We start from the raw sequence: 25,433 nt of genomic DNA, 5'->3' as shown, positions 1-25,433 counted from the left end.
GCCACGTAATAGGCACCCTCTTTGCCTGGCGCTGTGTTGCTATGTAACGCTAGCGGAGGTAACCGCTGTTACTATCGTAACGTCGCCGCTGTTGACTCGCGTTGCCTAGCGACCGCGATATCCCTCGGTGACGTCACCGCGGAGGGGAGTGGCGGGGCGGGAACTCGCCTATTACCGTAAGAACGCGAGCGTTACGTTACCGCCACGTACCGCTGGGGAGGTAGGGGTCAACATGTCACAATACCTTTGCCTGAAACACAGAGTCAAGAATCGCTTATAAGTTGCACCCTAATTTTAAAAGTGTCAAGTTTTGGAAAAATGTGTGGCTTATTTTCAGGTAAATATTGTATTTTCGTTCATAATATGATCTAGTTTGGTGCAGGTATCAAGTATCTCACTTCTACTGACTGTATTCTGTTTGTGTCTCTTGCTTAAATTGTCCAAGATTCAGTTACTTAATTCTATTCTGTAGCTGTGAGTAGATACAGCAATAAAAGTTCTTGTTTTGTGAGTGTGCATCTAAAAAGAGCCCCCTCTCTGTTACAATGTGAACTGTTTTCTTGTGCAGCGGGTGGTATCCTGTCTGTGAACCCAGAGGAGAACCAGTTCTGGTGGAATGCCAATCATGTGTACGTATCACCTGCATGGGCAAAGAGGCATATGGTGGATGGTTTGGTTACTAGGGCATGAAGAAGAGTTGCTATGCAATGAGCACTAACATTCTGATGTACACGAGACAAAATGAAGGCAGCTTCAGTAATAACAACAAACAAACCAAGCCTGTAGGCTCAAGTGGTAATGCTTCTGTCATATGTGCTTTATTTTATGATGCTGGCAGTACCTCAGACTAGAGAGCATTGAATGATATGATGATCAGTGAATAAAGAACTGGAAAGGCTGTGGAAGAGTGGCCATGGCCAAACCAAGGTACTGTCCTGGCATTTGCCTGGAGGAACTGGGGAAATCCACGAAAATCCTCAGTCACGCTGAGTGCCTCCGGCTCAGTGGTAAAATTTCTCATGGCCATTCAGGAGGTGCTCGGTTATAATCTCAGTTAGAGCACTGATTATCCTGACTGAGGTTTTTCATGATTTACCTGTTCCTATAGGCAAATATTAGAATGATACTTCAAACTGGTCATGACTGATTCCTTCCTCATCCTTTCAAATTCATTATTCACTGAACAGCCAATCATTAATTGCTAGGCAGTCTGAGTTATTCACAGTGACTTTAAATGAACTGGAAATGAGAAACCAACAGACAGAAAAATCCCAATATTATAAACTCAGCTGAAAGTGCTGGATTACGTTTAGTCCTGGCTTTGAAACAACATTCATAACATTGGCTACATCACTGTCACCTCATCTCACTCATTCAGTTTAATATTGTTACTGAACATAATGTCAACCACAATAATAATACAAACATTACCACAGTTCACTGCCAATCTCATCAGCTGACAGGTTGAAGTATACCACATGCTAGTAGTAATCTCATCAAGAGATGTGCTGTTGTCACTGTGTAGTCAATCTAATTTTCTCCTAAAGATGTCACTCAAATGCAGAGGAAATTTCAGTGTAGCTTGTCAAAGCCTGACAAAGGCACGCACTGATTGTCAACTGTTTATCATGTGTTCCCTTCCATTACTGTTGTGAATGTGGTACATTCAAAATCCAGTTTCTGTCAAACATGGCTGATCCAGCAGGTAACATCCCAAAACAGGGGCCTGGCAGCAAATATGGTAACTGTCATGGAACGTGCTCCTGCAGAGATTCACGCAAACTCTGGATTGTACCCCTTTCCCATCTCTGCATTCATCATGAAACCTAGACCAGCGACTTGTTCAGGTCTTGGATAACAGTTACCTTTAAAAAAAAAAAGGGTAAAGCTGTCCCTGTACCAGGCCGCGAAGGCCCATAGGGTTGTGAGATGTTGAGGGTCCAACATTATCTAGACAATATACTCAAAGATGGCAGTAAGGTTGTCACCGGCCGTGTTTTACTCCCCAGGAAAATTATTTAATTAATTCCTAGTACTCATTTCTGTTAGAGGCTGAGTAAACCCCAGGGCCATAGTGTGGCTGGAAGGATTAGGTCAACTGAAAAATCCAATGACCTCATTGGGATTTGAACCTGTGACCTTCCAGCTTGTAGTGTAGCACCTCACCCACTACGCTACCGCGTGCTCCAACAGTTACCTATGGTTCAGACAAACCTGCTGCCTCCATCTCCATGGTAGTCACATCCTACAAGGCAATAATTTTCATAGTCACTGCCACGAGAATGTTACAAACATGATGTGATGATGTGCATGCAGTAATGTTACTCTTACATGTAACTGTCCAGTAATTATGACACGACACTGTAGCAACTGCAGAGGATATATAATAAGAAGGAAGGGTGAACTTGCATGGTTCTGACAAGAAGCAGTTGTCTCCTTCAAAAATGCTGAATCAATAGCCAGTGGCCTGTCCTAGATTTGAACTGGCTACCTGGTGAATACACATCTGATGTGCTGTGTGCTCAGTGGGCATTCTGGCAGTAGATCTGTAATGTGCACACCTGTTCCAGTCTGGTCCCATACTGCACTAGTGACTCGTGGAGTGGGACACGAGTCGAACCTGATGAGGAGTCACAATTCAGTTTCATGGGAGCTGCCGTGGTGCGCCAAGTAGTTGAGGACCTGTTGCCACTGGGACTTCAGAATGCCTCACTGTTGCTGTTGGCAGGGAGCAGGTGAGAACACTGACAATGTGATATGGACCATGGGCTGTTAAAATGTTAACAGGTGCTACAATATGTGGGCTTTTTCAGTGCTGGTGGGACAGGAGTGATGCTGAATCTCGATCCAATAGCAGGCCTACTCCACATGGGCTATGGGCTGACACACATCACAGTGCGGGGCGTGTCAGACTCAGGCTGGTTTCTTGACCGTGCTCCATACTCACAAGATGGACACTCTCTGGCACCCCTCGATGCTGTCAAGAAAGGGATTAGGCTGTGGCAAGGGCAGGTGCCCCTTGAGTGCCAGGCTTGCTACCCTTCAGAGCCATGGAGGTGTTACTTTGGCTACAGAGCCTATCCCACCCTCTCATGTGAGTACGCATCAGGAATGCTATACGCTTACAGTGAAATTAAACAAACTTCAGGCTCTTCTTATACTAAATTGAAGTTTAATCTAAATGGGGATTATGCAAAATTGCATCAAGAGACTGTTCATCTTCTTGTATGACTTGCTGTATATAATTATGGAAATAATTTCTTTGTATAAGTTGTCAAAGAAAACTGTTACTATACAAAAATAAATACAATTACATAAAGAGTAATATCAAATCAGTTTCTAAAATAATTAGTCATATATGAATTGAATACTTGACGAAATTCAGTTCAGAATTGAAGCAGCAGTGATGCCAGAAGCTGGAAGTGGCTCACCAAATATGGCTGTGGAGAAACAACTGCAAGTAGAGGGGAAACACATATGCTGCTGTGTGTCAACCGTAACTGCACTGAACTGAGGTTCAAAACTGTCGCACTAATTGCAATCTATTTAGGAGATTCAAGATACAATAAATAAGGGAAAACAACAAATTTATGACACTGGATTTTTGGCTGGGGCCAGAAAAGAATGTGCACAGAATACCATATAGAATTTCTCCAAATGTGGGAACATGGAATCAGGATGTGACAGGAACTGATTTCCTAAATAACAGAGTAAATAAACAGTTTGAAGAAGCAGGCTTGAGCATGAATAGCTCTGTCAGAATGGGGGTCCTGTTCCCTGCTGGACCAAGGACTTCTATTTGCTGTATCCAGACCAGCTCTGGGGCCCACCCAGACTCCTGTAAAATGAATACTGAGGGCTCTTAGCCTAGGCATAATGTGACTGGAACATAAAGAAACTTATCATCTCCATCCAGTGCCAACTTTATAAGTGGAGCTTTCTCTCCGCTTTCCCATATGACTTCATGGGACTGTGCTTATGAATGATACTGGATTTTTCTTGAAGAGCTGACAGTTATTTGGTTTATCAGGACATTCTTTGTCTTCATGTAACTTTATCAGTATCTTCAGTAAGTCTGTTATTGGATCATATGCTGAGCCAGTTCAATCCTCTACATCTTATTTCATTAATATTCGTTTTCCTCCATATATCTAGCATGTGGTCACTTCCCATGAGGGATCTGAGGTTCTCACAGCAGTAACTATGAACATTTCTGTCTTTAGGATTAGGATGTGATACAGTGTCATCTGGTAGTTTGTTACTGACATTTCAGAGGACCACTTTTCTACCTTGAGGATGGAGCCAGTAGGTCCCTCAGAAATGCTGGTAATGACACGATATCCCTACCAAGAAGACAGTAATCTTCATTCTCCCTGAGATTTTCTAAATAATTTCCTCATAAGCATGCTACATGATCCACCCATCTCATCAGTTACAATATTCTGTACAACCATCTTTATGGCATACATCAGCCATACCAAGTATTCCTGGTCTCTGTCCCCCCCCCCATCCCCAGACTTGTTTCAGCATAAATAGCTTACTTTCATGTATAAAGTACCTGGTTCAAATCTTGTCCATACATAATATTATCTTCCATGTGTCCTCAAGACAAATGCAAGGAGAAGCTGTCCCTGTGTCTAAGTGCAAAACAGCAAAGGTGTTCTGGGTAGATGAAGATAAACTTCCATGTATTTTCTACCCTGGCAACAGATGTTAAGTGAATACTGGCACAGTACCTGAAAACAATCCATGATACCTGCAATTTTACGACACAGCACAGTGGTAACTATATGTATCATCTGCCTTCTGTCCACAGTGTATGATCCTCACTAACTACCAATCTTTGTGTTGGAAACATGGCATGTTTTGTGAGAGGAAGGAACTGAATTATCATATATTACTTAGGTGAACTTAAGCTTCAAAAGGATGAACCAATGCCTAGCACCTAAACTAATTCTTGGTTCTTGCAGCTCCCCTGTTCGTGTTCCAGTGGTTGTTTGATGAGGCACAGATGACAGCCGATAATGTTGGTGCCCCTGTTACAAAGCAGCAGTGGGATTACATCCATCAGATGGGGGACAGCCTGCGTAGCTCCTTCCACAATGTCAGGTGAGTGCCCAACATGCCAAGTTGAAATGGGCTGCAGTTCATTTCTTCCCTCGTGAGAGCTGAGGTTATCACAGTAGCGCTGTGTAGTCTGGTATGAGTAACATACTGTCTCCACTTCACGGTTCAAGAATAAGCCATGAAAGCAACAAGCAGCAAGGTGAAGCAAGGGGCTGACCCTTTGATCCTGAAAATTCCTGCGAAATGTGGGTAAACTTCTATATGACTATATCCCTGAACATAACACTCTTTTTCTCCTTGCTCAATGTAATCACACAAATTAAAGTCTGATGTTGAAGCATCAATAAAGGGTAAATTTGTTCCTGCCCTTAATTAACTAATTACCAAACATGCAGGTACAGCTCCACACATTCTTAATCTCAACATTTTATGCAGGTAAGTGGTCAGTTTCATAATGTGACTACTTTATACAAGAGGAAACAGCCCCCCAGTACTCACTGCATAGGATGGGTGGGCTCCAGAGCCAGTCTGGATGCTGTGGAGAAGAGAAAAGTCTCTCGCCCCTGCTGGGAATTCAACCCCAACAGCTGGGCCATCCAGTCCATAGACTATTCACTGTACTGAGGTATTCTGTCTGGCTTCAGTAACACATTAATGCAGAATTCAAACTCCAGCTTCAGTGAGTGTGTGAGAACTACTTTTCCCCTTTACCGCTCTATCCAACAGGCACTGGTACATTGTCCCCACGAACATGAGCACTCATATAGTGCCAATGTTAAGAATTGCATGGAATGGTGCTTAAGATCAGAGACAGCCTTACCTTTTACTTGCTTCACAAACACAACTGTTACTGCACCAACCTGCTCATCACAAGTTCACACAGTATCCTGCTTTCAGCGCCGTCTTTGCTCCATCCTGCATCTCACACTCGGTGCTCACCAAGAAGGACTGGCAGTCCATCAAAATAGATGAGATTTCACTGCCCCAGGCCCTGAGATGCTGGGAGATGTCTCACCCTCATCAAAAGTGAGTCATACCTCATCCATAAAAGCACTCGCCATACTATCTGTCAGAAAAGAAACATTGAGTTACGTTTGTGTGTTGTATGGAGTCTTGTACATACTGGCCAATTGCTCATGGGACAGAATTCTGAGCCTAAATGATATAAATGTCTTCACATTATCACATGTCATTACAGTACGAGTACAGCCATGTCCACGAGAGAGGCAGCAATCCCCATCTGGGGTTGATGGCTCTGACACTGTCATCAGATCTTCACTCCACCTCCAGTATTCTAAGTGTGGGTACTGATCCTGAGTTGCAGTGGTACATTGTTGAGAGATGCTCCATTGGCACTGAAGGTGGCACGTAACATGGTGCGCAGTGGGCGTGTGGCTACTGAGGCACCACCATCAAGGAGAAGGAAGGCCAATGGCAGTAACAGGGGGAAGAAGAAGAAAGGTGAGAGATCAGTGTGTCTGTGTGACTCGTATTTCTTGAGTTTATTTCCTGAATTTGTACTGTGTGACAATGAAGAGAATATTTTTGAAAAATTCAAAATTGTAAACATTTGGGATTACTCTCTCCTGAGATATGATTCTGTGTAGTCTGATATATCATAAACAGTCGGTATACTTCGTCAGAAACATCACTGAGACTGTCATCATCAGATATTGACATAGGTCATTAAACCATCATTAGAGAAATACCAGATTCTATTTTCCATATAAAATTAGAATCAAAACAGCTGTATTACAGGTCTTGTTGGACACGCAGGAGTTATATCTTGTAAGGTTACCTACTCAGGGTATGACATACCCTCAAGACATGCTTCAAAGAAAGTAAGATGATCTACCAGACTGCATGTTCTTCCATCTCAGAAGAGAGGACCTGTCACAGGTTCCACCATGTGAGCCTCAGATCACATATATGTTAATTTGATATTTTGCTATACAGAGTAGTAGTTTTGTTAACAAAACACTTTTGGTAATCAGGGGAAAACATCCAACATTTAAACGTTATCAGGAAATATTCAAGTTACAACAAGAGGTATTATTTATTTATTTTAGCTTTACTACTGACAAGACATGTTGCAGTATCCAGATTATATTAAAAGGATGCATGAAACATATACTATCATCCATACCAATCTCTACTTGAATCTAAATATCAGCATCTAATTGCACATAAGGATTTATCAACACCTAATTTATATCACAACATTAGATTACTTCATTTGTTGGACTAACTTTCTAAAAAGGTTTTAAATTATATGTACAGTATTGCAAAATATGCTCATGCAAGTAGTTACTATAGGATTCTGACGATGGTGTATAACACACAGAGATATTGGGATTTCGGAGTAGTGATTGAGGCTAGCTCTCTCTAAGGGACCCAACAGAATAGGTGTTTTTCCCTCACCTGAGAATGGAAATAGATCCAGTTTCCAAAACGTCGTGTTTTTCTTAGTTATCTTAAAAAAACCAGGACGATGGATAAAGTCCGAAAACCCAATATCTCTGTATGCTTATGCAAGTTTTACCAGTGTTTCTGTTGAATGAATACCCCTGCTGATGACATCTGAATGTCAAAACATGTCTCATAACTAGTGAAGCTAAAATTATGAATAATACTATATGTTGTAAACTGTTTTCTGGTAAGTTCTAAATTTACTATGGATTACTGTGGTGTACCATACAACACAAATGCACCCAACATTTCTTTTTGGTGAAGAGACAGAAGAGCTGAGACCTCTAAACAGGATGGGGAAATTCCGTTCGATGGCATTCACCACAGGCCAAAGGATGAAGATGATGATGATGTGATGATTATGTGTGCACTATTGCAGAAACACGAGCCAGACTGCGGCGAGCTTCAGCAAGTTGTTCTCACCACCTCATAGAGCGATGCTCATGGCCACAGTGTAACCACTCCTGCCCCAGGCTTACCAACCCATTTACTGGACAGGAAATGGACTTCATTGAACTTCTTAAGTCATTCGGGCTTGATATGATGAGTGTTGCCAACGCGCTTGGCATTGATATTCACACACTCAATAACATGGATCATGAGGAGCTCCTGAACCTGTTGACACAGCGAGCCTGACAGATGATACCCATGTGTCTGTCTGTGCTGTGAGTGTTAACAGGACTGGACAGTTAACAGACAGTATGGAAATTCATGAGTTATAGAGATTACCTAGTAAAGTTATGGTTGTAAGACAAAGGTTATCATGGGCTGGACATGTAGCTAAGATAGGGGTGACATCAAATGTGTACACAATTTTGGAAAGGAGCTGTAGTGAACTCTCAATTATGTGTGGTAACAGACTGTCTAAGTCACATGGATAATTAAAAATAATAGATAATCCAAAATCTGGATATACCCACTCTCCATTCTGCATTCTACCTGAAAAACCGTTTTAATTACGGCTCAGTGGTCACTATCAGTGAGCCAAATGTCTCTACAATACGAGAAAGCAACCCTTGTTCCATATGTGAGTAGGCTGGCCACAAAGCGATTAACTGGGTAAGATGTGCAGTCAACTGCAATTGCTGTAAAGCACTGCTGATACAAGTTACCGAAACAGAGGCAACAAGCAGCGCTCAAATCAACATGGGAAGGTATAACCAATTATGTAAGGGGTTACAAAAGTTTTTCAGCTAATCCACAAATTGGATAACTGAGAGTCCACTGTACCTGGAAAAGTTAAGAAGGCTGAGAGTTGGCCAGAATAATGGTGAATAAAGATTCCAAACAGCCATAATGGGAATTTAACTCCAGTGTTGGACACAATAAATTAGATAAAAAGAAAACTTGTGGTCCTGAGTTGCCACTGGTCAATGCAGTTTATAAGAATCTGTTATAAAAGTAAACAAAACTCTAACAGAGGATTCATGAATTACATATGTGGCAGGCAGTTTCAGGAAATACAGTGAAACACCCATCTCTCTGGGAAGCTATGGATCTGAACATTAAACTGAGGAAAATCTTAAATGGAGGTGATTTAACGCAGACATTACTCACTTGTGTTCACTGAGACTGAATGCTAAATGAGGGAGTACATTAAACTAAAGAATACTAAATGGTGGTTCCAGTGTATGTAATGTGAGTCATTAAACTGTACGTAACTTAGCTGTGCATAGACAATGTTGCTTAAATTAAATCTTAACCTCTCTGACATCTCACCTCCATCTAGTGCTGAGGTTAAGAATGACTGCAGCTACACCCCCGCTCCCACATGCAAATTATGGCATGGTGCTTCATTGACCTTAGACAGAACATTACAGTTCTGAAAATAAACGTTAGAACCAGAGGAGATGATGAAATGAGATCATCATGTATTATTTATAGGATATGAGCATTTGTAATCTTGTAGATGGTTCCCAATGAACTGGGGAAGCATTCTGCATCCATCTTCAGGGTACCATCTATAATGACTACATGATGTTGTAACCCAGAACATGGCACACATAACATTCAGTCATGAGAACCTGAGGTCTTATTGCCAGCTTTTGTTGTTACTGCAATGAAATTAATTTATTTACTCATGGCTTATCTAATGATGCTGTCAGGAACTCAAGGCCACATCAGACAGGTTCAGTTGTGATGTTTGTATAGCCCTCCCATTTGTTTCCATGTGACTGCGAGGAAGTGAAGTCATTATCCAATTGAATCTCATCAGAGTTGGGTGGCCCCAGTTGGCAGAGCGCCACCAGTAGTGATGGCTGCATTCCGCATCTCCACGATGTTGCTGTGTGTGGGAATTGCTGTCACGGCAGACCGTACGTACAGTTTGCAGAAAAGCACATTACTGGTGCTATATTGGAAACAGCATCAGTGTCTGAAACATCTCTGAGGGTACATCACATCTTGAGTAGGCAACCTTATGGAAAGAAAGTCCCGTGTGTTGAATGAGATTGCTGGTATGTCGATTTTGGTTCCTATTGTATTGTGACATGTTGCACTCTAGATCGCATTAAGTAGAGGAACTGTTTTGGAAGAGACTGTGGACCTGCCGTCTGACAGATTTCTGATGAATGAATGAGTGAACTTTCTAATGGTGATGCACCCTGAATGATGTTTTGGACACAGCCTTACAGGCTTAATGTATAAGCACTTTCAGATCCCTCCTTAAAAATTTCTGTGGTCAGGTTAATGCAGTATTGTAAACAATCAGTTTGTCTTATCCACTCATGCCAATGTAACAACTCATATTTCCAACAAGTTATGCAAAGAAGTGTGGTGAATGCAATTTGCACTTTTGGTACCTCTGGTACACAATAACTTTTACATACTTAAAGTAAAGTAAAGGTATCCATGTAACAGGCTGTGAAGGCCCATAGGGTTGTGAGATGTTGAGGTTCCCACATTTTCTAGACAATCGGCTCACTGATGGCAGCAAGGTTGTCAGCCTTACATGCTGGCCGCCCTTTATCCCCAAGAATATTCCTGGCACTCGTTTCTGTTAGAGGCTAAGTTGACCCCAGGGGCATAGTGCGGCTGGAAGGATTAGGTGAATTACTCTTCATCCCTGAAGATGGAAGCACTGTGTTCACCCAAAATGTCAGTGAACTTCTACTGGACTATATGGCATCACATCTCAGAAGGCAGTGCTTGTCACCGCTCTTGGAACCTCAACTCAAACATCATCTTTCTTTCGTCTCGTGTTTTATAAATCTGTAATTGCATTTAACGTGGTCTTTCAAATTTCTTCAGTGTCGTGTATGATGTTCATGACTGATGAAATATCCTACCCACAGACAGGAAATGTAAGGACACTTGTACAGACTGTGAAAGTAATACTATGAACACGTAAGAAAGAATAAGAAAATGGCAGTTATGATCATTATAGCAATCGCTGCTGTTTCTGCCATAACAAATCATGACTGTGGTGCAAATATCTGGCAAGGGTCACTGCAGATCACACTTCGCTTATCAGACCAAAATAGATTAAAATAAGAATCAGCATTTGTTTGTCTAATTCCGAGAGACTAGCCATGGGATGACATGGTGCTTACTGCCTAATATTGTAAGGGAAGGACTTCAAATTCCATCTGTGACATGAAAATTGATGTGAATTGTTTATGCCTGCCAATCATCCTGTCTCTGGCCCCCTTTGGGGAGCTCTGTGTTAAACGAAAATAACAAAATCTTTGAATGCTGTGATTCCCAGAGATAAGACTGATCGATTCACAGGTCATTTAAAGGCACTGTTTTACTTGACGAAATTATGCATGCTAGTACATGTGTATATTATCAAAAACTGACTGGTTGGGAGAGATCTAGAAGGAACATTTATGTCTGATTTATAGGTACCGTCCTGGTTTTTGCCTGGAGAAAATGTAAGAAAGAAAAACAGAGCCATTTTCTAAGGCAAGATTTCAATCAAGTTCCTCCCAAGCACTCCTGGCATCCAGACTGGCTCTGGAGCCCATCTAATCCCCTAACCACCACTATTGGGGGGGGGGGTTCTTTACTGGGGTTAAAGCGGCCAGGAAGTGAAGCTGATTGCTCACTTCCATCTAGGAATGCATATGTCTTAAGGGCATGGTGCTTAATAAATTCAGCACAGAAACTTTAACTTTATCCCAGCATTTCTCTGGAGGGACTGAGGGCAATCATGAAAGACTTCTGTTCAAACAGTTGGTACCCCACTCAGCATTCCAACAGGGAACTTCCTGACATCAAGTCTGAAGTACTACCACATTGCTCAGGATATATCTACATGGTCATCAAGACATAAAAAATTAATGTAGTAAGCAAACTGAGGTGGAACATGCAGACTGGGTCTCAAGTGACCTGTAAGAGGTCAGGCTCCTACTGACGCCATGCCAGTTGCAATCGCATCCTCTCTCAAGGTCACTTTGGATCCGATCTCTCTTTTATTTATGATTTAGTTAACGTTACTTTCAATTGCTCATATTATATAACATCTAATGGTAGGATGACTAGTGAATAATGAATTGGAAAGGTTACAGAAGGAGCTGGTCACTGCCTAATTTGAGAACTAGCCCCACAGTGCATGTAGCACCAATGGAAAGAAAAGGTGCATAAAAAGGTTTAAAGTTTTGGTCTGAAAACCTGAAGGAAATAAACCAACTTGGAAGACTCATGTGGGATGGGAGAATAATATTAAAATGGATTGTAAAGAAATAGGGTATGAGGCCATGGAATGGATTCAACTGTTTCACAATAAGCAGTAACACTGGACCTTGTGGGATATTCGCCAATTGGTAAGGACATTAGCAGAGAATATTGTTAAGATCTGTTACCAGGAAACAACTAGTGAAGACATAGAAGGCTTTATGCGTGCTGCAGTTACAGTGAGGCAGTTATAGTTACTCACAGTCATGAGTTGTGCGTATAAGTGGTCAGTATCTTGAGTCAGCAATCCAAACCCCGTCTATAGTCACTCCCTCATGTGAGAGTATGTACCACATTATTTACAATTAATAACTTAGCATCTTTCCCACATGGTGTAGTCATACATCTGTACGATTCTCAGGATAAGAAGCAATTATCTTCCTAAGCACCACTGACTAGTCAGTCTTTGTAATATATACAGGAACATACAGTTTCCTGTGATGCAGGGTCTGAATCTTTATATATTATTTACATAAATTACTGCAAATTACACTGTACACTTCTCATGCAACCCTCTGCTCTGATACAGAAAAGACCCTGCTGAACTTACTTTCTCTGCTACATAACCACAAGAGAGACAACTACCCATCTATTTACATTCTTCACTTCCCACCACTTTACCTTCTTCATTTGTCACCAGTTTACCTTCCCTCCCTGGATGGCCTGGGTTCAATTCCTGACAGGGCAAGGTTTTCTCTTCTCCACAGTGTCCAGTCACCTGTGGGGCCTACCTAGTCTCCTATCCAGTGGGTAAGAGGGACTCTTCCCCAGGGGTAAAGTGGCTGGGATGTGAAGCTGACCACTCACATCCATCTAGTGCTGAGGTCTTCATGGCACAGTGCTTGATTAATTAAGCACAGGGACAACTTTACCGGTTATCTTTACCCCACCCCCCTCCCCAGTCTACCCTTACCAGAGAGATAAATGGGCACTGCCTGGGACCTTCAGAGCCAGGAATTCTCCATCAGTTTCGCTCTGAAGTGTCACTCACTCCCTCCCCACAGCATTTATCTTGCCTCTTTATGTTTCCATAGGGGAAGATGTAAAGGGTAACAATGGTGACTCAGGAGTGAGTCCAATACTGCACATTACCATCATAAAAGTTACAGTTACAAGTTCTTCTATGACATGATTAGTTAAGTTCCTTCTTATTTTACTGTGCTGTATCTACTACTCAAGTTATATAGTCCAAAATATCAAATGGTGGAGACATTCCAACTGACGCGCAAGGGACCCAATAATTTACGCTTACATGAGCCGACAGGTTTCGACTGCAATGCTGTGTTCCTCACTGTGTCATCACTATGGCGACCATCATCACATGACCATGGGCTTGCTGACCGGGACCTGGAGCTGAACTGGGAGCCATCATGTGACCCAGCAATGCTGCCAGATTGGGTGGGACTCTTCGACACTAACCCCAGCACTACCGGTGAGTCATATGACAAAGACAACCCCACACTCAGGACTACAATATGAAGGAGTACAGGGTGCTTGAAATAAAACTCCATGCATTCTTAAGTTCAGAAGTTATCGGGGAGTGGATGCACACAGACCACTGCAAATCAGTGCCCTGACACAAACATCCTTCCCTTGGGAACCCTTGTCAAAAGCATTTAACAATATGCTGAGGCCACGGGAAGAAGTGCAGTGGATGGTGGGGATGACAAGAGGAGAGGCTTCTCCCCACTGCCATGTTCCCCTCCACCTCCCTCTGACGTATGTAAACCAGCCCGAAGTTTTGTCACTAGCGAAAAGTATCACTGTCAACATTCGTGTAACCAGACTGACTGGACAGCTGAAGGGGAATTGGAGGGGGATGTGTAACAGCTGGAAGCAGAAGTGGGGGGGGGTGTCAATCCGTGTTGCTCCTTTCCATGGCCTGAGTTGAGTTGAGATCTGACAGATGTTGTATTAAAAACAGAGTTCAGACAGTACGGCAATAGGATACATTCCACAAAGAATCAAAATGTTAAAAGCTGAACCACTGTCTTGTACCACCATACAAAAGTATGTTGCTATAATGGCTTGTGAGATGACTGTGATGAACAAGTTAGCAGTGGCTCAGGGTCCAGCTGAAGTACTACCTGGAGTGATTCATCAAGCATGCTACAGCCCCCTTGGCACAATACTGCTCAACTAACCTGATCACTGGTTATATTTTTTGATGTGCACCTTGTGTGCTGGGAGGTGTTGTCCCAGTGGGAATGTTCACCTTTCCTCTCCCCTGCATTAGGTTTGTCACATACCAGGGCATTGCCCGGACTGCGGTATCTGACCAAGGTTGGACAGTAACAGACAGACAAAATATCCTTCTTTCACAACACATGCAGAGTACAGTTTTTCCACTGTCACGAGGCGGGGAAAATTCTTGGATGTATTAATTGAGGTGCCTCGAGCAGTAATGTGTGACTTGTACTCAGAAAGTGCCAAGTTCAAATCTTGACTGCGATGCCTGAGTGAGGTCTTTCATGATTTTCCTTAGTCCCTTCAGACTGGGATATCTTAAATTAGACCATGACCACTTCCTTCCGCATCCTTTCCAATTCATTACAGACTAAGTTACTTTTTCTTTTTGTTGGTCATTATACTAGACTGTCAGCATGTAGACTATATAGCACTGAACGATGCACGATTTATGAATGATTAACTGGAAAGTATTTGAAAGGAAGCAGTTGTAGCCTAATCAAGATACCATCACAGTACTTACTTGGAGGGACTGAGGAAAATCACAAGAAACTTCAGTCAGGATCACCAGTGTCCCTGCTGTGATTAAAACTCAGCAAGTCCTAAATACGCGTCAAACAATAGTGTTTGAGCCGACGTGCTTGGTAACCACATTACTGACAGTGCCATAAAACGAACAACAAATTGGACATGTGGATAGCTTTCGCTGTTAGCTTTTTTGCAGTGAAATAATGCAAACTGCAAGAAATGCCTAAGCTGCCAAGAATGAATATTAACTGACCCTTGTGTTAGGTCAACTGACATTTGTTGAACTCATCAGGCATGTGGAATGAGCTAACAATTTTAATATTCAGGCATGCTCACATCAAAAGACTGAAGGCAGTACTGCCTATCTTTACAGAGATACCAAGTCCACTTGTAAAGGTGCATCCTGCAGACCACCATGATGGCTTCTTCAGGACTAATGTCAGTCTGGGACGTCCACTGCTGCCTGGGGGATGGGAGTTCGGGCATAATGCCACACCCACTGAGGGAGATCACTGTTTCCCCTACTGGGCTGCCTCGTTCCGGGGGGACCAGCTGGTGCACATGGACTGCCTGAAGATACGGCCCACCTGGATGTGGGACCACAGGCAAGTCTGCAGCACTAGCACTGAGCAGAACAGACCTGTTGAGACCTCAGGCTGCACTTCTTAAGGAACTGGTCCGGCTTACTTCATCATCCTAATGGTATCTGGTGAAGAGTATAGGTCCTCATTACACAGCTCTCTACAACTTCCTGTCACTTTCTCTCTTTTCAGTCCAAGTCTTTTCCTCAGCATCCCGTTCCCAAACATGAAGCTTACTGTCTCCTGGGATGTAAGGCTGTAAGTCTGGTCGGTATTTGCCAATGTTTTGGAGAAACCTGCAGCCTTCAATTTCAGCACAAAAGATGGAGATGGCATGTTCCTCCAACACACTGACACATATCTATCAGGCTTCACGGCCTCACGTTCCACTAAACAGTAATCTTTATAGTCAATGCTGTGAACATCTCAAATCTCACTGATCATGCACGTCTGTCCATCAAGGTCAGAGGATACATAATCACTTACTGACACAGATTAAATATTACACTTGGATATTATGAAAATACCTGAATGATTAGTGTCTGAGATACCATCCTGGCATTTGTCTGGAAGGACCAAGGAAAACCACAAAATATATATGTCAGGATAACCAGACTCTGGACTGAGGTTTGAACCAGGGACTTCCAGGATATGAAAGAGGAGTGCTTCACAAATGGAACTATTCACTTTGATTATTAGGGTGATCAAAGCAGAAAGAGTGAGATGGGCTGACTATGTAGCATGGATGGGAGACTCAATAAATGAAAAATGCAGTTGAAGAGATTCAGAGGTAGATATGAGTTGGGAGAGCTTGGTATATTTAGGAGGATAATATTAAGATGGAGCTCAAGGAAACTGGAGAAACCAGGATCCACAGGCAGAACCTTGCTGTAATGCTGATAAATCTTTAGCTTACATAGAGAAACCTAGTATCCTGTGATACAGCTAGTGCAATGAATGCAATCTTTCATTTCCTCAAATAATTTCTGAGACAATTTAGCAATTTGAATTGGAAATCAGTATGAGGGTCGTGACACTGCTGTCTGTTTCAGGCTACAGTTACGATCCCTGTCACTGGGGGGGCTATTCATTCCTGGGACACACAACTCAGCATGCTACAAGGGCTCTCTCACTCGAAGGGACACATTCTCACGCTACCTGCTGACACAGGACACTGGTGTGTGGGGTCAGTTGGTGCATGGTATTCGGTACCTTGACCTGCGTGTCGGATACTATCCACCCACAAATAAGACTGACACAAAGGATCATCGGACCAGGTATGTTAATATGGGTGTTACTATACTAGTGGTTCTTGGCAGGCAAGCCACAACTAGGGGTGCAGCCCTAAAAACAAAGTGCAAGGACATTCCATCAGACAGTTCCAGGCTTGAATAATGAGAGAAACTGCGATGGCAGGGGTTCCCAGTGTACTATACAACACACTGGTCATTTTATTAAAACCTGTACTCTCTGCATAGTAAAGGCAGGAGATTCAAGGGTCTCATGACAGTGACAATGAACGCTACTGTCTTCTGGGGCATGATACTGTGCAGATGTGGGCAACAGATTCCTCCAGAGTTTTGGTGATGATCTACCAGACTAAATGGCTTCACACCTCAGAAGTCATCTTCATAGCTTATATTTTTCTAAGGAGCGCATTTCTACAATTATCTACATTTTAATATTATATCAAGCATTAAGGGAGGATCTTATTTTTGAGACCTAACGTACCACTTGGCCAACTGTTCAGTCCCACCAGCAGGACGTAACCCACTGGCAGAGAAAGACTGTTCTAAAACACCCACCATGCTGAGCTCTGGTTCATTTAAAGCCTAGGGCAGGGCAAAAGAATGAAAAGGGCAGGAAAAGGGCACAGCAAGAGCAGTTTGAGGTCAGTTGAAGGGCAGGGCAAGGGCAGCACAAGAACACAGCAAGGCCAGGGCATGGCATGGCACGACAATGTTTTGGCTCTAGAAGTAGCTGCTGATTCATGCTGGTGGCGTGCCTTTAATGGTTCCAACTTCCTGCATTCCTCACAGCTCTCAAGATTACAGTCTTGTATACTGTATAATGCTTCTGAAACTGAATATTTACCTCATTTCTTAAAATGTAAAATTTGCTGTCTGTGTGATGGTACCTGTGGACACACTTCGTGAAGGTTCTGGGTGAACCATGACCTGATCCGCGTTGGACCACTGCTGCCTGTGTTGCGGGAAGTGAAGCAGTTCTTGCAGAAAACGATGGGTGAAGTTGTGATACTGGATCTGCATCGCTTTCCTGTTGGGTTCCATGGGCGCCCTGCCCGGCATCGGTGTCTAGTGGCACTGCTAACCAGAGAGCTGAAATCCATAGCACTGCCTGTCTCATCAGTCAGTGCTTCAACCCTCCTGAGGGACATCTGGGACCGCGATGACAACCGCAGATTGATTGTGGCATATGGGGACAAGAATGTTGCTGCAGGTAATTTTATTTATTATTTGTGAATTACTTAACAGTGTTGTCAGTAGCTTAGACCATACGGGGTCAAATAATAGTGACTAACTCACTACCTAACTCCATGGAGTTGAGTCCTTCTTGAGAAATCAGCAGTTGCTCAGCCACTCAGGAAATTTCCAGTATTCTGTGGTCACAAGAGCCCACCACTGGTCCCTATCCTGAGGTAGCTGAATCCAGTCCACATCTCTATTTCTCTAATATAAATTTTAATATTATACTCCCATTCACATATAAGTCTTCTACTGGCTCTTCCCTTCAGGTTGTCCCATAAAACCCTATAAATATACCTCTTCTTTTCCAAGCATTCTCCATGCCCTGCCCACTCATCCTTGACTTGATTATTCAACTAAGAGGTACAATTCATGAAATTTGCCATTATGTAATTTTCTCCAACTTCCTACTATTTCATCCCTCTAAGGTCCAAATATTCTCCTCAGCACCCCATTCTACATGACATGATGATTACCGAATAATGAATTGGAAATGATTTTGTAAAAAATAGTCATGGTCTAATTTGAGGTACCACCCCAGAAACTGCCTGGAGGGACTAAGGAAAACCACAAAAATGTCAGACTAGTCAGTATCCTGTCCAGGATTTGAACTGGGCATCTCCCAGGTAGCTTGAGCAAACTTCTTTGGTTGTATAAGCTAAACCATTCTATTGTATGAAGCCTTCACCGAGATGCAGGCAGATGGCTATGCACTGTGAATCAGGAGGAATGTGGAAGGAAGTACGCTGGGTCTCTGCTTGGGAGGGGAAACGCTGGTAATCAGAGATAAGTGCCATTTCCTGGGTAACAATATGCTAACCCAATTAGAGCACGAGATGGCAATGACAGGAAACTCAGATGATGAGACAGGAGTGATCTGGAGAAACAAATGGCCCCTTTCTTTTATATTATTCCTAATTCATAACATGTCTATCATACAATGCATAGGAAAATGGGCCATGTGTTATAGAGTCCACATGGCTGTGGGGGCCACTCTCACAGGTGTGGGGTAACCAGCAGACACCCAGTGGGCTACGGAACTTCCTGCAGCGTAGCATGGACAGTGCCAAGCAGCGTTCGCCAGGCCTGTGGGCTGCCATGGCAGAGCTGACCCCTACACCTCTTGATGTCATGTTCAACCCGACAGGCAGCCTGCGTGTCATGGCAAATGCAGTCAATCGAAACCTGACATCATGGTTTCGGAACGAGTGGTGGTCACATACCAACATTGTTGCAACAGATTTCTTTCTAGGGAACAACCTGATTGATGTTGCAGTTGCTGCCAACCTTCGCAAAATAAATATGGTGGAATCATGATGACATTATATGTATCTCCTCACCTAACATTTGCAGTTCTGTGGTTTGTTAACTCATCATCTAGACTGTTGTGGTTATTAAATTGAAAATAAATAACACATATAAACTCTGTATAAAACAATTCTCAGCATATATCATGCCTTGAGTTGGTAATCTTGTGTGTTCAATGAGATCTCCAGAATGACATTTTTGGTTCTTACTGTATGTTGAAAATAGAATCTAGTAACTGCCTAATGGTCAATGTTGTTATCTGATGACATAACCTCAAAAATGTTTTAGGCACAGTTTATACAGAGTGTTTCATGACTTTATGTCAATACTTCAGGAGCTTGTTTGTGAGGCATTCCAAGTCAAAAATGTTATGCAAACATGGGTCAGATTCCCAGTGGCTGAAGTTCCAGAACTGTTTATACATAACTAAATTGTTTTCATGAGCAAGTTCATATATAGTACAGATCAGTTCAGACTAATTGTTCAAGGTGTCCATCTTCAGCTTCAATACATGTTTTGATTTGGCTTCCTACTGAATGTGTAACCCTACAATGAAGCACAAAATCATTCCACATCTTGCAACATCTAAAATTCTATTGTCTTGTACTTGAGCTCCATTCCTAAAGATAAACACAACATTTGGAATATGTACCAGTTGATCAAGGCTTTGTATATGACGAATTTGAGGTTTTTCCAGCAGTGGTTATGGAAAATTCTATCTTCTTGGATGCTGTACTGCTGTGTAGTCTGTTGAAATTTCAATGCACTACATGATGTTATACCCCAGGAGACAGAACTTTGCAAGGCTTTGTATAAGTTATTCCAAATGTTTTACTACAACTTTCTCCATCTAACAAATCTATAACACTTTTGCTCCCAACATAATATAATCAAGATCAATGAAACATGTGAAAGTATGAGCAATATATTGGTACAGATATTTTTTTAACTTACAAACCTTAAAAACCATTTTTAAAGAACTGCAAAAATATTTTCTGAAAACAAAAAATGACTCAATATACCACTCTGACCTAAGTACCTTACTTTATGATGCAATTTTCTAGACCTAACACAACCACCTTAATCTGTGTGACTTCCATTCTCCAGACTTGCTTTAAATAATGTCTGCAACTGTTACAATCTCAGTTCACTGACATGGAAAGATTTTTATGAAGCTTGGTGTTGGGCCGCAGTTTTAGACTGCTGTAACACAAAATTGTCATGTTTATGTAGCATAGTGGCATCTGTCTGTGTGTAGTATGTAGTAACAAGTGTTTGTAGCATAATGACTGTTTATAATAGTAACAACTATATGTCTCACAGTAAATATAATAATACTATTTTACTTTTAAGGTCTTTCATTCTGGTCCGTCACNTCTGGGTAATTTTAACTATTTGTAATTATTTTAATTAACTGGAACGTGGCTATCTTGGACAAAGTGAAGTTTTGTGTGTTGGTGATTTCTTTTTCTACTATAAATGCCTCTGATGATGGCTCCGTGGTGAGCCGAAACATGTAAGGCAGGTGCTGACGAGGTGGAAAACTTAAAAAAGTGTCACATTTGACGGAAGAAACTTGATTGTTAATTAGCTATTTTACTTTCTTTCTTGCCTGACCATGTGTGTCACTTTCTGATATGATTGTACCGCTACAATCCCCCCTCACCCTAAATACCTCAACTATACTCCAATATTGAATTAAACTCCACCAGACACCAGCCTTGAAGAAAATGAACATTTTGTGTAAAAAAAAAATGCACATAATGTTCTTCAAATGGTTCCAAATTGCTACCATTAAACATCATACTACATTTAATTTACTCCATCAAATTACAGTTTACAATATTTTCAACAACCCAACATTTTTTTACCTTTAAGGGGCCATCATCATGGGTACACTTTATATGGATACCTGGCATGGTATCCACATCATTACTCCCTAATCTTATACGTTTTCGTTAATGCAAATCAAACACGAAAGTCAATATGTACTTGTTATGTCATTGTGACAGCACCGGTCCTGAAATATTATAACCCTTACATTATACACAGTCCTTAATCGATACAACACTTTTTATGCAGATTATGCAAAATCCACTAAAAAACTTCTGACAAATGGAGACGACATGTTCCTCTGAAACGTCTGTTGACTTTGAAAGGCCTACACATTGTTATATCACAGAAGACAATACTCTTGAAACACCCGCCTACCTTGCCACAGACAAATCAGTTATCATCACACCTACATGCACACATTACCTAACCTTACATGTGACGCATGTGACAATCACTACGATCACTACTTAACCTCATGGCATGCTGGAGTCACTGTCTCTAGGTCTCTAGCAAATATTTCACTTTTTGTACAATATAATCTAATGGGCAGTCACAACGCTTCTTAAATTTTTGTATTTAACGAATTTAGTGAATAATTATAATTAATAATTATGAATAACCGAATAATTATTAAATATAAGTCGTCATTACCTAAATATTGTAAACTGATGCATGGCTGGACCTGATACATATTGCAATACAGAGCATCAGGTGGTTACAAGTTGTTGTTAGTGTACAGTAAATCCCGTATAGGTGGACCTTGCAGAAAAGTGTGACCACGTAATAAACTCAGTTAATTATTAGTAGATACTATAGGGTTCTGACGATGGTGTATAACACAGAGATGCTGGGTTTTCGGACTTTGTCCATCGTCCGGATTCTAACTATCAGTTAACAATCTTCAGGCAGAGTTATTTTTAGAAGATAACAGTCAAATAATTAATAATTCCTCACCATTTAGGGAAACTGAAGGTTGAGTACTGTTTTCAGAGGGCATGGTGAGGATATAACACGTTTTTTAATCTTTTGTTTATTAAATAATAAACATATGTAAGATGACATGTGAACTTTATGTTACAGTAGAGAATTCGTGAACAACATGACAACCAGCTTATTGTCAAGGTCTGTAGAGATTCATAATCAAGGTAATATTTTGGGAGAAACTTTGATAGAGCGGCAAAAATGTTACACTTTCTACTTATGACAATGTAATAAACCGTGCAACTGTATACGCCAGAGAGATACCGTACAAATGTGACTTTTGCGAGCTAGGATGTCCTGGGAGCCGAGCATTGATTGAATTTTATCAAATTCATATGAGTAGGAGAAAAACGTTACATATGTGGAATATGTGGAAGCTACAAATTTACAACCTGTCATTGTACTCGTACTGGAGAGAAATCTTAAGGTTGTGGAGTATGTAGTAGACAATTGTAATCTTGCAGTCTAGTAAATATATTATATACTCAGAGAGAAACTACATACTTGCAGCGTATTGAAACACTCTTTTGTAAAATATAATAATAATAATGTTCATCGTCGCATACCCACTGCTGTTAAAGTATTAAATTGTATTGTGGAAAAGGTTTCTGGGATTGTCGGCAATTTGGTGCACATCATCGAACACACGGGTAAAACCATTAGAAGCTCTATTTCTGATAAGAGATTTTCAAATATGGACGCGTGCTCTACATATAGGCGTAAGCATAGCGGCGACAAGCCAATCAAGTGTGACATTTGCAATAAAGCATTTAAATGTAAAACCCACCTTCAATCGCATACGTTCATTCAAACTGCAGAGAAGCCTTTGAAATGTAATATATATATATGTGTGTGTGTGTGTGTGTGTGTGTGGTAAAGGATTGTCATCATGGTCATCATAGTCGCTTTGTGGAACACCACCGTGTTCATACACGTGACAAGCTTTTTTTTTTAATGTGAAATGTGTGGTAAAGCTTTCACTTGTAAGAACGTTCTAATTAGACATCTTTGTACACACACTGGAGGTAGACCCTTTAAGTGTAATGTATGCCGTAAGAATGGGCATAGAGCGGTGAGCTTACCGAAGAGAAACGTATTCACACCGGAGAAACACCATTTACATGTGGCATCTATAATAACTTTCCTCGTAAATGTCTTCTTGTTAAATACAGAAGTACTGGCGAGAAACCATTCAAGTGTGAAACTTCTAGTAATGAAACGTTCATCAACCTAAACATGCTGGTTTTTAAGCTTTTGTTAAGCATTATCCTCGCATATGCAGTTCGTATAATGTGACTGGATATAAGTAATTTTTAAGTTGGAACATGACAACTTGGAATAAATATGATACTAGTTACTACTGAGACATAACTTTTCTTTAACCACTCTTGGTAAATACATCTTCTTATTGTATATTTGGAAGTTCTGCAAGTTTGTATGACAATATTGGATTTACAGCCATAATTTTTGGGTGCTGTATCCATCATATTGTGGCATATTAGCTCAAAGCAAGTACAGTGCAGCCAGAGAAATAGCCATTGCTATGTAAAGGCTGTATAACATACAATGGAGTAACTGTTAGAAGTGGTGCTTCCTGGGTGGTCAGTGCTAAGGCTACATAACAAGGACCAGCTGCCATGAGATTGCAACACAATGGGCATCCTCCACATAAGTAATCTGCTGCTGGAGATTACTTATGTGGAGGCGGCGTCAAATACCTCCATTGTGTCCCTGCAAGTCGTAGGAGGCAATGAAAAGGGAAGTCTCAAATCTGAGGCAGTAAAATAAAGTCGAGAGTCCCGAGGGACTGGGATCTGAGAAAGATTGTGCTGGCAAGGGCCAGCAGCTTATATAAAAGACAGACCTGCCCTCTTGTTAGATAGGGCGCCCCACGAAATCAAGACCATAACTGTGAAACAGTAAGAAATATCTGGTCATGAGCCTCAGATTGGGCTCAACACCAAGTCGTAATGACTGACCGTCAGTTGCAATGTGACTTTGATGAGATTGCAGGCGACAAGCACAAGTCATAAAAATCACGAGAATGAACCTATTCATGGTATAGGACAAGGTGAAGCCAGACAGAAAATATAAGAGGCTTAAACTTGGCGGTTGTCAAGCTTACGACTGTTCAAATGACTAAGCTGCAGTTGTAGCGTAAGATATGTAAGTTAGGCATGATCTCTGTAAAGCATGTACTGATAGAGGACTTGTGTGTTGTGTAAAAAGGAAGAAATATATATGTGAAATATACACTTGATGAAAGGCCAAGCATATTCATAAGAGACAAACCCATCTTCTCATCAGAGAGGATGTTACATAAAGGCTATTACCACAAGAGTTCAGTTGGAAAAAATCTTTGGTCGGGGCCTCAAGAGGCCTGATGCCAAGAGGAACTGATCAGCAGTAAACTGCCAGTTGTAAAGTAACTCTGACTCTGACTTTTACAGGAGAGTCTTAACATGGCAGTTAGAAGAGAAGGAGGTTGGTGTGAGATGACCACCAGCCTGTGTGGACGTTAGCCTAGTAGCAAATGAATGTCCACTGTTGGAAGACGTTACCAAGCAGCGCAGTGAAGACCGTGACTGAGAACGCTAGTCTTTGTGTGATGGTGGTCTGTAAAGTGTAGTCAGGAGATGTTTAATGGGTCCAATAAATCCAATTACCAATCCAGACCACTCCTATACTTACTCATACACATGAGAATATATTTTACTCTATTGAAGGGGATGTCTATGCTGGACCATGTCTGCAATTATTAGAAAGTGTTGCTGATTTGTTAAAACTAATACAGTGCAGNTTGTACTATAAATATTAAGAATTTCATATATACAAAATGTGTACCTCCAGCAGGATGTGTAGTCTTCCAGAGTGCACGTCTCGAGTATTACCAATACACTGCTTTGTTCAGTGTTTACTTGTATATGTGTTTTATATATATATACATACAAACACACAAGGGTTGATACTTTAATACTGGCAACACTGCTGTAGAGATGCCATGCAATGGTACCAAATAATGTCGCTTATACCACACGTTACATACCTACCTTACCTCAGAGCAAATGGACTTCTCCTTCCCACATCATGTGCATGTGCAATGGCGAGAAGAACAGAGCCTTGTGTTAGCTGGCAGTCTAATGTAGGGTTGTCATGATGTTTTTTCAAAACAGGGATGATGGAGTTGGATAGAGATTGAATGTGCCAGAGGCTGTACAGCATGACAGTGTCATCAAGATCTTCAAGAGGCTTGCAGGGAATCTGCATTGCCTTACAGTACAGTGGCAAGGTGGGTAAAAGCCTTCAATGAGGG

At 41.6% G+C, this 25,433-nt stretch overlaps 1 protein-coding gene across 1 annotated transcript in view; it reads left to right on the top strand.

The window, feature by feature from the left end:
• The window catches only part of LOC111866143, a 32,056-nt gene extending 11,408 nt beyond the window's left edge, over positions 1–20,648 (top strand). The window contains exons 6-18 of the mRNA XM_033752128.1: positions 569–629; positions 2,571–2,735; positions 2,814–3,094; positions 4,971–5,109; positions 5,965–6,093; positions 6,392–6,528; positions 7,916–8,171; positions 9,727–9,851; positions 13,478–13,645; positions 15,302–15,533; positions 16,562–16,786; positions 17,668–17,969; positions 18,966–20,648. Of these exons, the coding sequence (XP_033608019.1) occupies positions 569–629; positions 2,571–2,735; positions 2,814–3,094; positions 4,971–5,109; positions 5,965–6,093; positions 6,392–6,528; positions 7,916–8,171; positions 9,727–9,851; positions 13,478–13,645; positions 15,302–15,533; positions 16,562–16,786; positions 17,668–17,969; positions 18,966–19,312 (2,567 nt within the window). The 3' untranslated portion in view covers positions 19,313–20,648. The remainder of the gene's footprint in view (positions 1–568; positions 630–2,570; positions 2,736–2,813; positions 3,095–4,970; positions 5,110–5,964; positions 6,094–6,391; positions 6,529–7,915; positions 8,172–9,726; positions 9,852–13,477; positions 13,646–15,301; positions 15,534–16,561; positions 16,787–17,667; positions 17,970–18,965) is intronic.
• The last annotated feature ends 4,785 nt before the right edge of the window (positions 20,649–25,433 follow it).

Source organism: Cryptotermes secundus, unplaced genomic scaffold (genome assembly GCF_002891405.2).
Source record: "Cryptotermes secundus unplaced genomic scaffold, Csec_1.0 scaffold318, whole genome shotgun sequence".
In the NCBI taxonomy this organism is placed as follows: domain Eukaryota; kingdom Metazoa; phylum Arthropoda; class Insecta; order Blattodea; family Kalotermitidae; genus Cryptotermes; species Cryptotermes secundus.
This window is presented reverse-complemented; position numbering and strand designations above follow the sequence as displayed.